Source organism: Monopterus albus, unplaced genomic scaffold (genome assembly GCF_001952655.1).
Source record: "Monopterus albus unplaced genomic scaffold, M_albus_1.0 scaffold59.1, whole genome shotgun sequence".
NCBI classification, from domain to species: domain Eukaryota; kingdom Metazoa; phylum Chordata; class Actinopteri; order Synbranchiformes; family Synbranchidae; genus Monopterus; species Monopterus albus.
Genome location: NW_018127939.1, coordinates 1,861,783 through 1,880,206, shown reverse-complemented (window position 1 = coordinate 1,880,206; position 18,424 = coordinate 1,861,783). Strand labels below are relative to the sequence as shown.

At 41.7% G+C, this 18,424-nt stretch overlaps 1 protein-coding gene across 1 annotated transcript in view; it reads left to right on the top strand.

The window, feature by feature from the left end:
* mical3a (microtubule associated monooxygenase, calponin and LIM domain containing 3a) overlaps positions 1–18,424 on the top strand; it is a 91,097-nt gene that overhangs the window by 57,300 nt on the left and 15,373 nt on the right. Inside the window, 19 exon segments of the mRNA XM_020602927.1 lie at positions 849–959; positions 1,425–1,487; positions 1,695–1,808; positions 1,980–2,084; positions 2,474–2,587; positions 3,237–3,338; positions 4,506–4,613; positions 5,044–5,230; positions 6,703–6,797; positions 7,033–7,126; positions 9,599–9,794; positions 10,094–10,365; positions 10,651–10,743; positions 11,420–11,581; positions 14,399–14,473; positions 14,611–14,724; positions 14,817–14,893; positions 14,968–17,011; positions 17,116–17,210. Coding sequence (XP_020458583.1) covers positions 849–959; positions 1,425–1,487; positions 1,695–1,808; positions 1,980–2,084; positions 2,474–2,587; positions 3,237–3,338; positions 4,506–4,613; positions 5,044–5,230; positions 6,703–6,797; positions 7,033–7,126; positions 9,599–9,794; positions 10,094–10,365; positions 10,651–10,743; positions 11,420–11,581; positions 14,399–14,473; positions 14,611–14,724; positions 14,817–14,893; positions 14,968–17,011; positions 17,116–17,210 — 4,221 coding nt within the window.

Genomic DNA, 18,424 nt, shown 5'->3' with positions numbered 1-18,424 from the left:
AGCGAGAAGGTTCCGGGTTCGGGCCCCACCTGGGACCTTTCTGTGTGGAGTTTGCATGTTCTCCCCGTGCTTGCGTGGGTTCTCTCCGGGTACTCCGGCTTCCTCCCACTGACCAAAGACATGCAGCTTAGGTTGATTGGTGTCTCTAAATTGCCCATAGGAGTGCGTGCGTGTATGTGTGGTTGTTCGTCTATGTGTTAGCCCTGCGATGGATTGGCGACCTGTCCAGGGTGTACCCCGCCTTCGCCCGATTGCCGGCCGGGATTGGCTCCGGCCCCACCCGTGACCCCGTTCAGGGTCTAAGCGGTAGAAAATGAATGAATGAATGAATGAAAATCTAACAATGTGATTTACTGGATTTTTTTTATAGATTCTGTCTCTCACAGTTGAGGTGTACCTACGATAAAAATTACAGATCTGTCCATTCTCTGTAAGTGGGAAAACTTGAAAAATCAGCAGTGTATCAAATACTTATTTTCCCCACTGTACCTATATACTTAAGTAAAATTTTAAATGCAGGACAGAATATTTTTACACTGTGGTACTGGTACCTGTACTTAACTAAAGGACTTGAGTACTTCTACCACTAGTGGCTAATGGCACTTGTAGTGTAAGTGAACCTAACTTAGATGAAGTTGTAAACCATACTACTTTTACTACTTTTTTAAACAACAAATATTTGACTTTTGTCAAGTGTATATGCAAATAGTTTTACATGTTTTTGAAAGTATTAACATTTATCGTCCTTCTTTGAATGACAAAGAGACTATCAACACTAGCACTAGCTCGCCATTTTTATCCCCATCATATTCTGCTGAGTCTGCTGTTCCTGTCCCTCATCTCTCAAGGCCAGAAGTGGTGTAGACCAACAGTCCAGCTCGGGCTCCTGGAGCTGCCCAAAGAAAACCATTCTGCTTCCTTCTTCCTCCTCCACTTCCTCGCTCTCTCCCCACTCAGAGGTGACACACAGTCTGCTGTTTTGTGTCTGTCTGTATTCGTCTCTCTCTGCTGCAAACCCGTCAAGTGTCCCCTTACTCCCCTTCTCTGCAACAGGTTTTTCTAATTATGCCTGCTGTACCTTGGATGTTAATTCTGCAATGTGTAGCATAATTAAAAGAAAATGCTGCATTTTCCCAAGTGAACCTCCTAGAGAGGTTACAGTCTTGTTTACTTCCTGATGAGTGGGTATAATGCGTGTCAGAGGAGCAGCTTGTTTTCGGGCAGAAAGGTGTGTTTGTTGGGATGCAATGATGTGTCAGTAAGACTCAAGGGACCATGGTAGATTTACCTTACTGTCAGATTCTGCATGACAAACTGTTCTGTAGCATGACAGTCAACTACTCCTTTTTGGAACAGTCTGTTTATGCTTGATGCAAATCAAAGTGTTAATAGGGTATGCTTCTCTATTTGTTTGTGCCTTCAAGCATTTGCATAAAAATCCAGAGGAAGAGGAGCTTGAATACTACGAGAGGCCTCTGAAATATGAGGTAGAGTCAATGAGTGATGCACGGGAATGTGTTCAGCTTGCAGCTGCTTTCTCTGTTGTTTGTCGTTGGCATTTTTTAAATGAGATTGATTGAGTAGCTGTAAACCGATATCTGTATGGAACAAACTGGGCTTTTTCTTAAATAAAACCATGGAATTAAAAGCATCAGTCTATTCGGGATCAAGTCTCAATAGAGCTACCTTGATAGGAGTGGAAGCCGCTGCACTTGACAGACCCTGGACCCATTCACATACCTGGTATACAGGAGAGGGCTGACCGCCTAATCTCCAGGTTTAAGGGTAAACCTGACAAGCCACCAAAGGTGAACACCATGCATGAACATTTTATGATAACATGGTCTATGGTGTTGTGCCATTGCATTTTACCAGCCACATTTCTTAGTCTACATGTGAAAAAAATGCTTACTGGTCTATGTTCACATGTTCTTTCAAGTCCCATTCACTCTGTCAACCATTCTTTTCTCTCCCTGAAGCCTAAGAAAAAGCCGTCCCGTTTGTTTTTAGAGCAGTGGTACCTGTCCCGAGGCCTGACTCAAAGTACTGGCTCACCACTCCCCTCCTCTGACTCTTCCAGAAAGGTTAGGTTTGGGGGCTTTGGATTAAGATTTAAGTATGTTACCCTCTTTCATACTGGGAAATAACTTCTATATGCAAGTTTATACTTTTTTAGAGCAAGACTTGAAGGCTCACTTGAGCTTGTTTGGTTTATTTATCTCATATAATCCATAGTTTTGCTTATATTTCTGTTACATACTCTCAGTTTAGTTAGTTAGGCACACATTACTGTATAAATTAAAGGCTGACAGCTGGAATTATAAAAACAATGGTTTATGAACCATCTGTGGTCTGTACCACAGTGACAAGCTTTTTGGAAGGGAGACTGCTTTTGTAGACCACTAAAATGGCAGAGAATAACTACGCTATTTTGCATCTTCCTTTTATGATAGAATAATTTATTTCTCTGCAGGAGCCGGCAAGGCCTCTGTACTCTGACGACCAAATGCCCTTATCTGTGCTTAGTATTCAGGAGAGGGCTGAGCAACTTGCTTTTCAGTTTCAGGGCAAGCCAAATGGACAACAGGTGAAATTTCCCAATCAGCACAACATGTTGAGAGGCTTACCATGTTGGCCAGCTTTACCTTTTTAGGAGTATACCATAGTCATCCTCAGAAGGTTATTGGAGCAGTTAACTACTTTAACGATTAGCTACATTATACATATTAGCTAGGAAAAGCTAGTGATGGTAGTGTATACTGTAGCAACATGTAATGTAAGAAGAACTCATACTAACCTTGAAAATGCCTGTTAGTAATTTATGCTATCAAGTTAGCATATTAATTAGCTAAAATGTTAGCATAGAACAGCTAAAGAGAAACGAGTAATGTTGATGTTTGAGTCAGGTTCAAGTGGCTTTAGCTTCTATTTGCACAGGTGTAGAATATTATTACAAAGAGAAACGTAAGAATGCACTGTAGAGGAGAAATGTGCAGTTTTAGCATACTAAGTGATGTGTGTTAACATATTATCATAGAATTGAACTCCATTTATTTTACCGTCCAAACATGATTTTGTTGTTTATTTTAAAAATAGTGTGAAACAGGATAAATCTTTAAAAAAATTCTACTGACAGATGTTTGTATAAGGCTCTTCATTTGTTAACTGAACATATTTAATTAATCTTTTACTGTAATATCCTTCTAACTACTCTGCTTTCTCCCTCTTTTGTGGAGCTTAAGAAAAAACCCTCACGTTTTTTTATGGAACAGTGGCATCTGGCCAGACCCACGACTTCCCCCGATTCTCCCCCTTCCTCCTCTGACACCTTGAGACAGGTAGTCATTTCACACCTTGAAGGATTGGAGTGTGGTGATGCTAACACTCTAAGGAGATGCATCTTCTTACTTGTAGACAGTGCTTAACACGACATAAGCTCACATGGCACTTGCTTTAAAAGCCAGCTGCTTGAAGAATCTCATTTGCAACCTGTTAATTGTTTTCTAGGGTTGTTGAATTTAATATGTGAGTGAGTAATCTGTCCCTGTGACTGTGACTTGGACTCAGAATATTCTCAGATGGGGCTTGCTTGAACTCAATTATAATTACCACAGTTATTTTATCAAGGGACTCTGTAGTGGTTGTTTTGGAGCAGAAGAATAGCTTGGCACAAAAAACTTCATGTAGTGTAATACCCATGTTATCAAGCACAGTTCCAACTGTGGTGGAGTCACAACTCAGCAATGCAATGGGACTGCAACCTGGCAAAGTACACTCAGATGTCATCCACGGTAGGAGTTTTCATGGCTTAGGTGTGCCTCTTACTACTCGTGACCTCAATTCTTGTCCTGTAGAGGATTAGAAAGCTTATTGAAGTTGTAATAGACACAAGCCTGGTAAAAGTGGTTGTTTGCTGAATTCTGATAATAACACACCAGAATTGAGTTTTGTCCATATTTATGATTCAATACAACAGTGCAGTGTGAGTGCCTCTGTGTGTGCATGTGAATAATAAATGCATGAATACTTCATATGTGTGTGTATGTAGCCTTGATGAACACTTTATATTACAGAAGGAGAAGGCATCTCAAAAGCTCTTTCAGAATACTTGGAAAGTTAATCTCATGTTCTGATGTGTTAAATTCAGTACTCTTTGTTTGCAAGTAAATGCACTGTGGAATCTGTTCACCTGTGTGACTGAGGATAGAAGTTATTTTATCAGCTTTAAGGTTGTTTTTATGAGCTACGTTTGGTTTGTAACTACTTAAGTGGGGCTGCCAGCAAATCTAAACACTTGATCCATCAAGCATGGGAACACTGCTTTGTCATGTCTGAGTCCCCTGTCAGACACTATTGTTTGTGAACACCTTCTGTGTTTAAGCACTTGTTGCTTTGCTGAGTGATCTTGTCACACACTCCTCTCCCACCTGGTTATTATGTTTGTTCTTTTTTATTTGTCATTTTATAATGTTTGTCCACCTGCTCCCCCCCAATGGTTTTAATAGCGCTATGTAAGGATGTACACAGGGGGAGTTAACTCATTGGCTGAGCAGATAGCCAGTCAGCTTCAGTCTCAGGAAGAACCCAAGCCCCTACCTGAAAAGACGGATTTGGTAAGCACACTGTCCCAGGAGCAGAAGGCATGTGGCTGCACAAATCAAAGCCTTGTTTGCCAGACTGTGTTGTTGTTTTGTACAGTGATATATGGTTGATACACTGATGTGTTAGTCACAGTTGAACCTTGACCCAGCTCCCTTTAGCTTTTTGTGTGTGTTTGCTTTACCACTAACAGAAGTTTAGGTTACTGTTATATTTGCAATTAATGAATAGACTGAATAATGAGTTTTTACTCTACGTCCTTGTTGCTAATGATACATAACCTATGTAACTATTACTAGGCTATATCTCAATACCCAGCATACATTGACAGTAGCCTGGTGTGAGCTTGTAAGATCTACTATATCTTTGATGTACTTAAATCTCTCATCAGCATTACCATATTTTTTCTTTTTATAACTGATTCAGTGTTCTGTCTGTCCACAGGGCTCTCTCAGAAAAGAGTTCCCCGTCAACATTGGTGGCAGCGATGTTTGCTTCTTCTGTCGAAAGCGTGTGTACGTTATGGAGAGGCTGAGTGCGGAGGGGAAGTTCTTCCATCGCACCTGCTTCAAGTGCGACTACTGTGGCACCACGCTACGACTGTCCTCCTACGCCTTTGATGTGGAGGATGGTAAGACTAACATCAAGAACCTTTTTATATTTCTGATTGTTGTATTGATTATTCCATCTCTCATAAAAGTTTTAAACAAAATGAAGTGAACTCTCACAATGACAGAATAACACTAGGCCTAAAGTCCAAACAAAAGAAATGAAGAACAAATGAAAGCTTGATATTATCACACCTGTCTATGCATCTTTCAAAACCATTTTCTGGAGAATTTGAAAATGTGTGACTTTGGTGCCCCTCAGTAGTAGTAAAACAGATCACAGCCCATTATTGAGACTATAACCCAGCCACACTGACAGAAATGGGCTGAGAGCAACATATGTGACAATCAGCTTTTACATTATGACCACCTGCCTAATACTGTGTGCACAGGAGTCAATGCAGCAGTTGGTTGGCACTCGTGTCACTCTGCAGCTCACTGTCCATCTTCTGTGAATCCATTTGCTTTTACAGTTCTGCTGTCGTGAAGGGCAAAATGTGTTGACCATTCAGTGAAAACCTTGTGCAAAAGGAGTGAAAACTGTGGTCTTGAGGACAAGTTAGAGATGATTTTTAGACCAATTCAACAGCCTCCCCACTCTAGGTGTGATATCACCACTATAGCCACTGAATGTTTCTCTTCATAGAGACCAATGTACCGTGTTTTTCATTTTCAACCATTTTATCAAAGATTCATACAAAATGGAATCTTCTGAAAAGGTTGTGACATTTAAAAGTTTAATCTACAATAGGTCAACATCATCATCAGTGAGCCTTGGGCGCCCATGACCCTGTCAGCGGTTCACAGTTTGTCCTTCCTTAGACACTGTTGGTAGGTACTAACCACTGCAGACTGGGAGATGCTCTGACCCAATCATTTGGACATCACGGTTTGGCCCTTATCAAAGTCACTTAGATCCTTAAGCTTGCCCTTTTTCTTGCTTCCAGCACATCAACCTTCAGGACTGAATGTTCACGTGCTGCCTAATGTACCCCACACAATGAGAGGTTCCATTGTAATGGGATAATGAGTATTATTCACTTCACATGTCAGTGGTCATAATGTTTTGCCTGATCAATGGACACAGCACCAAATTTCATCTGGCTCATCATTTTTGTGCATACAAATCAAAATGAAGCTATAACTACATGAAATTTCAATATTTCATTTAAATGTGTAAAGTCTATTGTAAAACATGATATTGTGTTACGGTGAACCCAGAGCCGAGCATCTCATGGCATATTGTTCCTCTTTGAGAGGTGTCTATTGTGACCAGGGACAGGCAGCAGATTGTTCAGTGAGACAGGCTGGCTGTTTCTTAGAGTTAGTCGTGGGACTGAAATCCACTGACACTCTGAGCTGAAACAGAAAGGAAGATTTCTATTTCTGCAGAATACATAAAGCCTATGGACTCTGAGAGGTGAAGTTTGCAAATGTATGTTTATTTATGCATTCAATATGTCTGCTTATTTTCTCTGTCTCATTTGTCCTGCAGGGAAATTCTACTGCAAGCCCCACTACTGTTACCGTCTGTCTGGCTATGCTCAGAGAAAGAGACCTGCTCCCTCCCCTGCTCCACTCACAGCTGAGGTACCTGTTTTTATTTACAAGATGAAATTCCCGTTGCAGTCATGACTGGCTGGCAAATAATGAAGAAATTATCTTCAAACAGCAGTGCTTATACTGTTTACTGGCACAAGAGTTAACACGAGAAGAAGAGTAGCAGATTGTGGAAGGAAACCCTTTCTGACAGTCTGCTGTACCTAGATAAGGATATTTATGGACACTTTTGTTGTGATGATGTTACCTGTCTCTACTTTTGCAGGAGAACCAGGCGCCCCAAGACCCTGTGTTGAGCGTAGATGCCTCTGGAAGGGCGATGGCAGCCACAACCCCCACGGCCGAGCTCCAATCCTCAGGTACTCCCCTTTCCTCTTTTGCTGTGGCGGTTGCACCCTGCCGCTTGACCACAGGCATGGGACCCCTGCTGAGTACCCTCCGCTGCTCACTCTCCCGGACCTGCCACCAGGTGGCACACAATCCCCTAGACTCTCCCTTCTTGTGTACCTACTGCATCTACCTCTTCTGCTGTTTCACCATCAATGTCCTGCTAAGCCTTCTTTAGTATGACTCTGTTGTCCTTCCTTTTCTCCCCCTTTACACCCTTTAATCTTTTCCAACTAATGTCAGTCACACTGTAGGACTCACTGAGAGTGTTTGTGTAAACCTTTTGATTCTTTGTTTGATTTGCTTTATTTCTTGAAGATGCAGCATTCTTTCTGCAGCCTTTTTATGACTTATGATTGGCTGAGACAGTCAGGCAGTGTTCTAGCTGCATAATTTTAGAAGTGAATGGTGCATCTTAAATGAATTGATGTTGCTTGGCTCAGAATTTAAAATGAGTTGGGGTAAAACTGGTTCTGGTCAGCTGTACAGCTTCCTCAACTGATTTGATTACTGCATGTGGCAGGACTGTGGTAGCTTTCTTAATTTAAAATTATCAGTTAAATGTGCCATTTTGTAGTACATTCATATATGCTTTAAGTTAATTGCTTGCCCAAACATGAGTTTGACTTCCTGTGTTTTAATGAAGAGCAAAGATTTATTCTTTTGTGACTGTAACCTGTAGTGGCCTGTGACTACCCTCGTTTAGCTCTACCTCACCCTGTCTGATGTTTCTTTTCTTTCTTTTGTGTTTCTTCCTTTCTGTAAGCCTCCTACTGAAACTCACCATACTGTGGTGAAGTGCCTGTATCAGTGCATTTGTGAGCTTTACCTTTCCCCCACCTATCAGAGCAGCTTAAAACTGAAAGCTTTACTAGTGCTTGAATTAGTGCGTGGGATTGGTTCTTTTGTGATATTTCTCCTCTGCTGCACCTTCTCAGCTGCCCTGTCCTCCTGCATCCCTCCGCCTCTCACTGCTGATAAATTGCTGCAAAGACTCTCTTGTGTTTACTCAGTCGAGTACATCTTTGCTGCATTAATTGTTTTGTAGTTAAATATCATGAGGTAGAAATGGGTAGGCTGGTAAGATTGACAGAAAATTAACTGTTGACCTGCTGCATTGTAGAATACTGTTATGAATTATAAAGTACTACAAAATTAGACACAAATAGAAACATGTAACATTAATTCCACATTATAACAAAGTACTATTATTAGTTAAAATAAAACATACTTTCATTGCATTGATATTATTACACATTAGTATATTTGCTTAGGCAATGTGAACCATGTCATATTGTTTAGATGAAGTCCATCAGTCTAGTCTAATGTGAGATAACTTTTCATTCTCAACTGATGCTAATCCAGAAGTCACTTTGTATTATTCATTTAGATTGTAATTTTAGAAAATGTTTTATTAGTGAGTCCTATTATATAACTGATTGTGTTTATTAATATACACTGGAAAGCCAAAAGCTATACATTGCATTTCTTGGGTCTCTTTGCTGAACTAAAATTTAAACTGATAGGGTCATTTTCTTCTTGGCTCTTTTGCATTTTTAGGCCTTGTTTTATGGGAGAAAGGGGACCCATTGCAGCTGTTTGACCATATTTCTTAGCTACACAAAATAATACAGTATATGCTGCAGTGTCAATCACACATTCACTGCCATAGCTATCTTTTTCCTTCTTACTCTTTATTAATTGGAGAGCAGTTTTATCTGTTTAATCGTGAAACAAGTGAAATACAGAATGAACAAAATACTACTGGCCTCTTTGTGAATATTCTTCTCATATTCATCTATATGCGATCCATTTGAGATTTACAAAAACCTCAATACAGTTTTAAGATTTGCTTCTCAGGATGGGTAAAAGGCAAGGCACCAACCTTGTACCTGCAACCATATAGAAGTGCATTAGTGTCTTTAACTTAATTGTTTTTGTTAATAACATTTGCTATAAAATTATAAACTAATGCAATAAATTCAGTTATAGATCCTAAATTGGTGTGTTCTTGTCAGTTTGTCCTTAAAATACAAGGTTGCTTTGGTATAGTGGGAGTAAATGAGAATATGGATGTTAGCAATAGATGTGTGTGGATATGCACTACTTTCAGTGTTGGATGTGTGGTTGATTTGAGGCTACTGGACTAATATATATTCATCCACGACCATAGTGGGTTGTTTTTTTCCAGTTTTAGTTGAGTTTATTTTCAGAGGACTAGCTTTGGTTAGAAACCTAATCATGGCCCTTTAATCCGTGCTGCATGGCTCCTGAACTGCAGAGAGTTCTTTTCTCTGCTCCTCCTTCTAGTGTTGCATGTACCTGATTCTCACTTGTGTTTCTTTGTGCTTTTTCCTCTGCCTTTGGTCCTCTGCCACTCCAACCTGCTGTCAACTCCAATGTCATCCCGGGGTCTCCAACTGGTGCCTCATTGTCGACTGTAGTACCAGAGGTGAACGGCCTGCAGGAGCCGAGCCTAGCTAAACGACTTCGGGGAACTCCAGAACGCATCGAGCTGGAGAACTACCGTTTGTCCCTGCAGAGGGAGGAGGAACTGGAGGAGGTGCCAGAAGAGACGCTGGCAGAGCACAACCTCAGCAGTGTGCTGGACAAGGCCACAGGCGTTGACCTGGGCTCCAGGTAGGACATTCAACAATTCTGATAATTGATTTTTTTTTTTTTTACTCATCAGATAAAAATGTTGGCCTTCTTTCATAATTTTTCTACACTCAACACACTAGATGGCAAATTGAAAGAACTGGTGTTGATTTTTGTTGTCTCCTGATATAAATTAAAAACGATACAAATTTGGAGTTGCTGTGAAACACTTTTGGAACAAGCTGAGGTTCATTCTTTCATTAGCATTGCCTGTCGTCTGTAAACACTTCTGTTGCTTCCTGCTTGTGCCAACGCTGTACTTGGACTCTGTTTTCCAACAGTAGCTCAGAGTCAGACATGGAGGAGGAGGATGAGCAGGAGGATCAGGATCAGGAGGAGGTGGAAGTAGAGCAGCAACCTCCCAGCCCCTCGGACCTTGGCGGCGTTCCCTGGAAGGAGGCGGTAGAACTCCATGCCAAACTGAGAGGCAACCACTTTGGCGAGGAGGATGATGAGGCTCCAGCCGATGCAGTCAGCAGAGATGGGGAGGTAGATGAAGAGGAGGAAGAGGATGAGGATGAAGAGGAGGATGAAGATGATGAGTCAAGTGATGGTAAATGATTTTGTAAGATCTGTGAAGACTGGAACTGTGTTTCCATTTGTGTGTGTTTATACCATCCAGTTTCCAATGTGCCTTTCTTAGCACACTTCAGAACTTCACTTGCTTTTTATCAGAATCTGTTTTATGTGCAGTGCCACTGTCTCAGACATTGTTCTCTTTATCCTCTGCTTCTTTCCTCCTTTTCACACCCATTATGTCCCCTGTTCACTGTGTTTGTGTGCTATCTGTTCCTGTATGTATTTTTGTTGGTGGGCCTGTGTCTCCCCCTACTGGCAGAGGGGGATTACTGCCCCTGGGATAGAGAGCTCCAGTCCAGCCTTTGGCTGGAGAAGTACCTCACAGATGAAGAGGATGTTGGTACATTTAAAGGTAGCAGCAGAACTGCCTGTGGGTGTGTTTGCAGTAACTTTGAATGCAATCTTTAATCCTAGCTGGTTTGGGTTTCATTTTTAAGAATTTCTCCAAGATAATATAATATGTGAGGCTGTCCTTTTGTCTTTGTTTTTTTTGGGTTGTTGGTTGCACTTGTTTTTAAAGGATTTTTTAAGAGTTATTGTCAGTCTCATTCCACTTTAACCTGCTGTTTAACACTTCTGTTTTTGTATATGGCTTTAAAATACTAATGTGATAAATGCTGGCAATTTTTTGTTTTTCTTCCTGGAGGCTGCAGTTATGGTTTAGCATTGAGTTGCTGAAATGTCATGTACAACAAATGAGTAGTATTTCTTTCTTTAACCCCAAATGTTTGGAGATCACATTTATGGTTTGACCTTTTTTGCAGTCTAGTGCATGCTGCCTCCCTCTTCCTCATCTCTGATGGATTTTCATTGCCACTGTATTCTGACTGCCTCTCTGCTTTCTCTCTTCCATTTTTGTCCTGTCTCGTTCCTCTTCTTCTTCTTTCTCTGTTTCTCTACATCCCCTACACAACTGCCCTTATCTTTTTTTTTATTTTTTTTTTATCTGCATCTCCTTTCTTGCCTCACACTACTTCACCACACTCTAAAAACATAACACTGCAAAATACACTGACACCCACATTCAGCCAGGAACCTACAGATCCAACAAGTCCTGCAGCCTGTCGATCCCCAGGCCATTCCAGGTTTGGTGAAAACACATGTGGACTCGGAGGGAGACAAGGATGGCCAGCCGGCTTCGGCCTTCCAACTCTCCCAACCCTCTGAGCTCACACAGCCCTCCTCCACAGGTAACTCACCCAGAGGAGCTGAGCACCCAGGAAGGCTGTGGTCCTCACAGTGTTAAGGATCAGGGTTTCACCAGTTTGGCTGCTGCTGTTCTGTTTGTGTGTCTGTCAGTGCAACAGGAGGAGCCACCTCCCCTGACTAACCCACTTTTTGTTTATAACCATCTTTTGATATTGTACATTTTTGTCACATAGCTTTTTTTTCTTCTTGGAATGTCTAATTTTGTGCTCAGTCTTTTAATTTGTCCTTCAGAGTTGCTGTTGGTCATCTGGGGTTTTCAGCCACATCCCAGTGCACCATATAACCCCCTTGTCAGTTCCACTGATTGTGTTCTGCTTTGTTCTTTTGTGTTCTCCTGTGTTTTTTCCCATGTGTCTAATTACTTTACTATTATTTCCCTTCCATCTGCCCCTCGTTGTTCTTTATCTTCTGGTTTGAACATAGCCCCTGCCCACTCATCCGCCCGACACGAGGCAGTGAGAATCTGGTTGGAGTCCATGTCTGGAGGTAGCTCAGACTTAAAAGGGATCATGACATCCTGTCTTAGACTCGTACTCTGTCTCTTGGCTGGCCTTTTGCTGGAGCATGCAGAGACAAGTAATTTCACCAGCATGCATGCTGTAAGGCTGTCACTCTGGAGAGTTCTGCTCTCAGAACAGATCAGCACCTGTTTATTGCTTTTCACAATCCAGTCTCTCTTCTTGCCCTTCCAAAAAATGCATTTTCTCTTTACTCACTTCATGTGTAATGCAGTGTATTCCAGAGACAGATGAGCCATGAGAGCTTGAAAACAGTTAACACCACAGTGTTTCTTGGCCTGATGAGTATTGTGTGAGGCACTTGGAATCTGCTGTTATTATATTTTTGGACTAATCCCTTAATGGCACTTGTGCTTGCACACAGTTTAGAGAATAAGGCTGTTGACCCACTTTATTAAATGTTTAAAAGTATAAATGAATGGAACGAGAGCCCTACATATACAGTACATGTAGATTCAGTGTTTCCCATACATTGATTTATTTGTGGCAGGCCACATAATATCAACATTGACTGCCACATATTAATAAAAAATAGGTTAAATCTTATTTCAGTGTAGTGCATGTATTTGCTCAGTCTCTCCGTGCCCCACTCTATTTCTCTCTCACGCACACAAACACACGATGACGGAGTGTCTGTGAACAGCTCCTCCTCTCCGTGTTTGTTCTTTTAACACAATGCTGTCAATCGTGCAGATCCAACACTTCCAAAATGTTATTAGCAAGCTAGTAAGGCTTGCTAAGCCAGGGGTTCTCAGCCTTTTGTAACTTAAGGCCTACTTTTGGTTGTAAAAAAACAAAACAAAAAAACTTTACGAGGACAACCTTATCAAATAAATGAGGAAAAAAATACAACACAAAATAAATAAACTTGGCTTAAATATGCATTATGCCACTGTGGCTGCAGCCTACCAGAAGCACCAGTGTGCCATGGCCCACTGGCTGAGAATGGCTGAGCTAAGCCGACGTCAGAATATAACTGTTGTCGAGATCAGCATGCTGTATATACCATGGATGTATATGGACTGCTCTGCAAGTGGCTAATGTTAATACCAGTTCATAAACTCTGATGCTGAATGTTTGCCCCACCAGTTCAGGGGATTATCGAAAAACACATGGGAAAGCTGATCAGTCTGGCCAATGTGATTAGCGAGCCAGTTGATTCATTTCGAATATTTATTGGTTTCAACCAGTGTTTCAGCTCCGTTTAGCTACCACCACAAGTACAGTCGAATTCTGTAAAAACACTGAGACTCTTGGTCGGCACTGGCATTACTGGTTAAAAGCTTGGTAAACTTGGTAAAGATCTCCCTGTGCCCAGACTCACTACAATCAGCTGTTCCTTCAGTTCGTGCCTGTCCACCCACATGAGCAATGGCCTGTTTAGTGCATTTAGTAATAGTGATGCTTAATGATGTTCAAAATTGCATACATTAACTATGTGAGTCATTTCCACATTTAAGTTTTGTGAGAAAAATAGTTTTTCCCCAGCAAATGTTGTTTACATGAAGGATTGCTGCTAATCTCTTAACCATTGACATTAACATTTTGGTTGTGCTTATGCTTTATTTTTATGTTATCCATTTAAATTTTATAAATGGATAGTTTACTAATGCTGCTCTGTGCCCATCCTTTGTTCATGTTTATTGACAAACTTAAAATTGTATGATATAATTTGTTTGTGAAACTAATCTTTTTTGCCAGAACACTCTCCTTAAAGCTTACTGCAGAAAACAGTTATTTTGGCTTTGACACCATTTTGTCCTTTTTGAGCCTTTATGTTCTGTGCTCCACTCTTCAGACTTGGTTGTGATAGCTTTTTTCATCACAAGATGAGGGTGGTCATTTTTTATATTAATAGTATTTTCAACAATCCCCATACAGAGGCTAAAACCAACACTGAATTGCCTATACTCATTTTAAATGTCTGCCTCTGACTCTAACCTGGATTATCTTATTTGTTTGTGCCATAGACCTCAATTGTTGTTCAAAAATGAAAAACACGATATGACTAGGGGCCATTCATTGTTGGTTTAAGTCTCTGTATGGGCGAGTGTTGAAAACACTATAAATATAGAAAATGACCAACCTTATCCAGTCTTTGCTCTCTAGTTCATTTTCTTTCTTTCTTTTTAAACTTAGCCTCCAGGCAGAATTTTGGGGGGGAAAAAAAACCTCATTGAAGTTTAGGTTTTTAGGAAGTTTATAAAAATTCCACTCCATGATCAACTGAAAAGAGAACATGTTGCCCACTTAAATAATTTCTTACCATTTCTTTGTCAGAGGCCTGTGAAGGTGACGACCTAGAAGCAGAAGCAGACAGTCCAGATATGGAGCCTGGGACAGAGATGGATCAGGGTAAGCTGTCAAAATAATGATTTTTTTTTAAATTAGAAATAATTCAACTCCATCACAAGAAAATAATGGAAATTATTAAAGTTAAAAAGCTGCATGACATCAGTGCATTATGCCATTATGTTCTGTTTAATTTTCAGATGACATCCCTTCAGATGCAGAAGCTGAGGCTCGTTTGCACCAGTCAGAGCATGCTGATGCACTTCCTGAGGAAGACAACAAATCAGAAAGTGTGGGAATTTCCTCCAGTATCGGTACGTCACTAATCATTCATTCAAATTGATTGTGCCCTTAATTTTTTTACATAAACAAATGGCAGCACCTTTTTTGTTGTTTGTGTATTTAGAACCACCCAGTATCAGCCCTGTGCAGAAAGAAGATGTTATTGTCCTTGCCCCTCTTAAACCTGAACTTGAGATACAGGTGAGGTAATTCTGTACTAAAGGCTTGTTTTGTTAGCTTGGAAAAAAATCCTGATCTTCTGTCTTTCTTTCCAGATGCCTGTCATGAAATCTCCTGGTGCCCGCTTTTTCCCAGATCCGTTCCTACCAGAGGAAACAAAGCCTGACAGGACAGCTCCAGCTGCCAATAGCCCACTGTGTCCATCACCTGCCCCTGTCCAGATTCCCTCTTCTGCCCCTTCTACCCCTGCTGCTGTTTCCACTGTCACTGCCCCTGCCCTTGCCCCATCTCCTCCCAGTTCACCCACCAAATCACCTATTGCTTCTCCGCTCAACCCAGCCATTGAGTCACCTGTCAGATCACCCATCAAGTCTTCAGTTAGCTCACCAATTCGTTCCCAGCCCACCCCCCTACCGGAGACTCGCACACCTACATCTCCGGTCTACCCTCACCGCTCCATTTGCCCCCTCACAGGCAACCCCCTCTCCCCAATCTGTGCTCAGCCTTTGCCCTGTCATGAACCCTCGTCACCCCTCACCTCTGATTCTCCCGTCAGAACTCAACCTGTCCCTGCAGTCACTTCAACACCCCTAACCAAAACAGACAAAGGATCAGTGGAGCCCTTAAAGTCTGTAGATTCCTCAACAGAGAAAACTCAATCTAAAAAGACAGACATCATTGAGGAATTTTGGTTAAAGAGTGCTGAGATAAGAAAAAGTCTTGGTCTGTCTCCACTGGACCGCAGTAGCAAAATCCTGGAGACGAGTATTGTTAAGGCTCCAACACAAGACCCCACCCCTGTCAAAATACAGTCTCCACAGGTGGCTGAGGAGCTGAAGTCTTCCTTTACTGGCCGCGCTGTCATTCACAGACTCAACATAACTCTTGAGGGTCAAGTCATTACTCCCATTGCTCCTGTGGAGCCTAAGAGTAATGGCTCAGATAAAAGGGACATCAGCAGCAGCTCTGGCTTGGGGTTAAATGGGAGCATGGTCACAAGCCAGACAGCAAACAGTGACGGCTACAACACATCTGACTCCACCATGCTCACCCCACCCTCCAGTCCACCACCACCTGTGCCTGCTAATCAGTCTCCAGCTATACTCAGGGAGCAGAGACAGCAGGTGTCCTGGAGCAACGGAACAGAAAAACCTCCATCTGAGCGTGCCAAGGAGTCAGCAAAAACCAAGACTCCTGTTCCCGCACCAAGGACCCAACTGAGCCCTGTGTCTGCACCCAAACCCGCACCCAGGAAAGTCTCCTCACCACAGGCAGATCTAGAAACAGCACCAGTGGTTGTTATGAGGGAGAAGAAGAAGCCACGGCAAGAGGCGGTGAGGAAGTCATTTGTGGAGACGGTGGAGGAAATTCCATTTGCAGATGATGTGGAGGAGACGTATGACGAGCGGACGCCAGATACAAGTACGAACAGGTATTATACTCCACCCACTAGCAAGCCCAGTAGGGACAAACCTCCCCTGCATCTGGCTCTAGCAATGGAAAACGGGAGACCCAGTATCCCAGTCACCTCAGCCTCTAAGACCCAGAGGGCAACTCAGTTCTCCCCAGAGGCCAAGGAAATTGCTGAGGAGAGAATGAGGGCTAGAGAAAAGTCTATTAAGAGCCAGGCTCTAAAAGATGCCATGGCCAAGCAGCTAAATAAAATGAAAGAATCTGATATAGACAAGGGTGCTTCCTCTAAAGTGGCCTGGAGTGCAACCCCAGATGTCTCTGGAAAAAGTAAAAAGTCAGCAGGATCTCCAAAGGCATCAGCTGTGAAAGCTCTGGAATCAAAGAAGGCAGAGATTCTACCAGAGCGTTTCTTCAGCAGCAACAAAAGCCTGGACAGTTCTGTGGCTTCATCTGATGGCTCCACTATGAGTAAGAGCAAGAAACGAAGTTCGCTCTTCTCGCCACACAAGAATAAAAAGGATAAAAAAGCCAAGAATGACAGCAGTAAGCTCTCTGGCACTGACGAGACACCACCCAAACACAAGTCACTGTGGAAGGCTGTCTTCTCAGGGTACAAGAAGGAAAAAAAGAAGAAGGATGACAAATCTTGTCCAAGCACGCCATCCTCAAGTTCCACCACTCAGGACTCTGGAAAGAAGAGCTCATCACCCCTTGGGAGACCATCAGGTGAGAGGGGTGACCCAAAGGTTAAAATGTTTTTCTAAATGTGGTAATTGAGGCTTCAGTTGTCACAGAACGTAACGTGTGTTTTTGCTTGCTGTGCTTTACAGACTTGAAATCACGGAGAAACTTGAGTTTCTCTGAGGACTCTGACCTGTCCTGCGACGATGTTCTGGAGAGATCCTCCCAGAAGTCAAAGGCAGATGTGAGTAACCATAGATGCAGTTAGATGTGTCACATCTTTGTCATTATGTATTTGCTGTAGACATGAAATATGTAACCTCTCAGATCAGTCAGCAAACTGTACGCCCTAATTTTTCTGGTTTGAAACCTGGAAGCAACTACCACTGACCCTAAACAGGTGAATTTTTTACCAACAAAGTAAAGGTCAATAAACACAAGCATAGTGTATTTAAAATGTCAAATGTATCTCTGGTGGGTATGTCTGTTTAGCCTTTCCAGACCACAGGGAATTAAACAAAATGTGTGGTAAGGTAGGCTTTGTTAGGTTGGACATGTACTTATCATTTCCATTGCATCCATTTTTCTTTCACTTCCTTTAAAAACACTTTCCTTATAAATAATTTCTTTAACTCCCAGCTTCATATGGACATCTTTGACCTAGTGTCAGGCATGCAGAAGGAAGCGATTAAAGGGAAGAAGCTGGAGAAGGAGAGAAGGGGGGCATTAAAGGAAAGAAAGAGGGTGAAGGAGAGGCATAAAGAAAGAGAACTCAAGGTTGAGCGGGAAAGGGCGAAAGATGATGAGGAGGTATTGTGCAGCAGGGGTTAAATGATTTTGAATTTAAAGTAAACATAGTATTTGTCAATAGGACGATATAACATGTATGTTATCATGGTAACCGGTCACTTGTGTCTGGCTTTTGAAGCTTACCTCAACTCTTAACTTTTAATACTTATTTGTTCTGTTTTAAAAGTGTTTGAATACAAGAACTAATCATGCAACTAAATGATGATAAACACACATTTTCTCAGTTTTAAGCACCACAATGTACCGCATTAAATGTACACCATAATGATACTGTATCTACCAGCATTACTAAATGAGTGAATTCTTTGAAAGACTGGATTCTTTAAGTATCCAGAAGTTCAGTACGCAAAGCCCACATTTTTTTAAAACAAGTTAATTTATTTGAATGCATTTGCATTTATTATGTTTATGGCTGAAATTCAAAATGATTGTCTCTTCTGCTGCTCAGTCTGTGTGTGTGTTTTTCTGATAGATAGATACAGTCAGGTTCAGGGCCAAAGGCATGAATTCATTAACCAGTGTACACGCATTTAAAAGGCTCAGGCATTCTCTCATTTTGTTTTCTTCATTTTGATGATACAGTGAGGAACAGAAGTATTTGAACACCCTGCGATTTTGCAAGTTCTCCCACTTAGAAATCATGGAGGG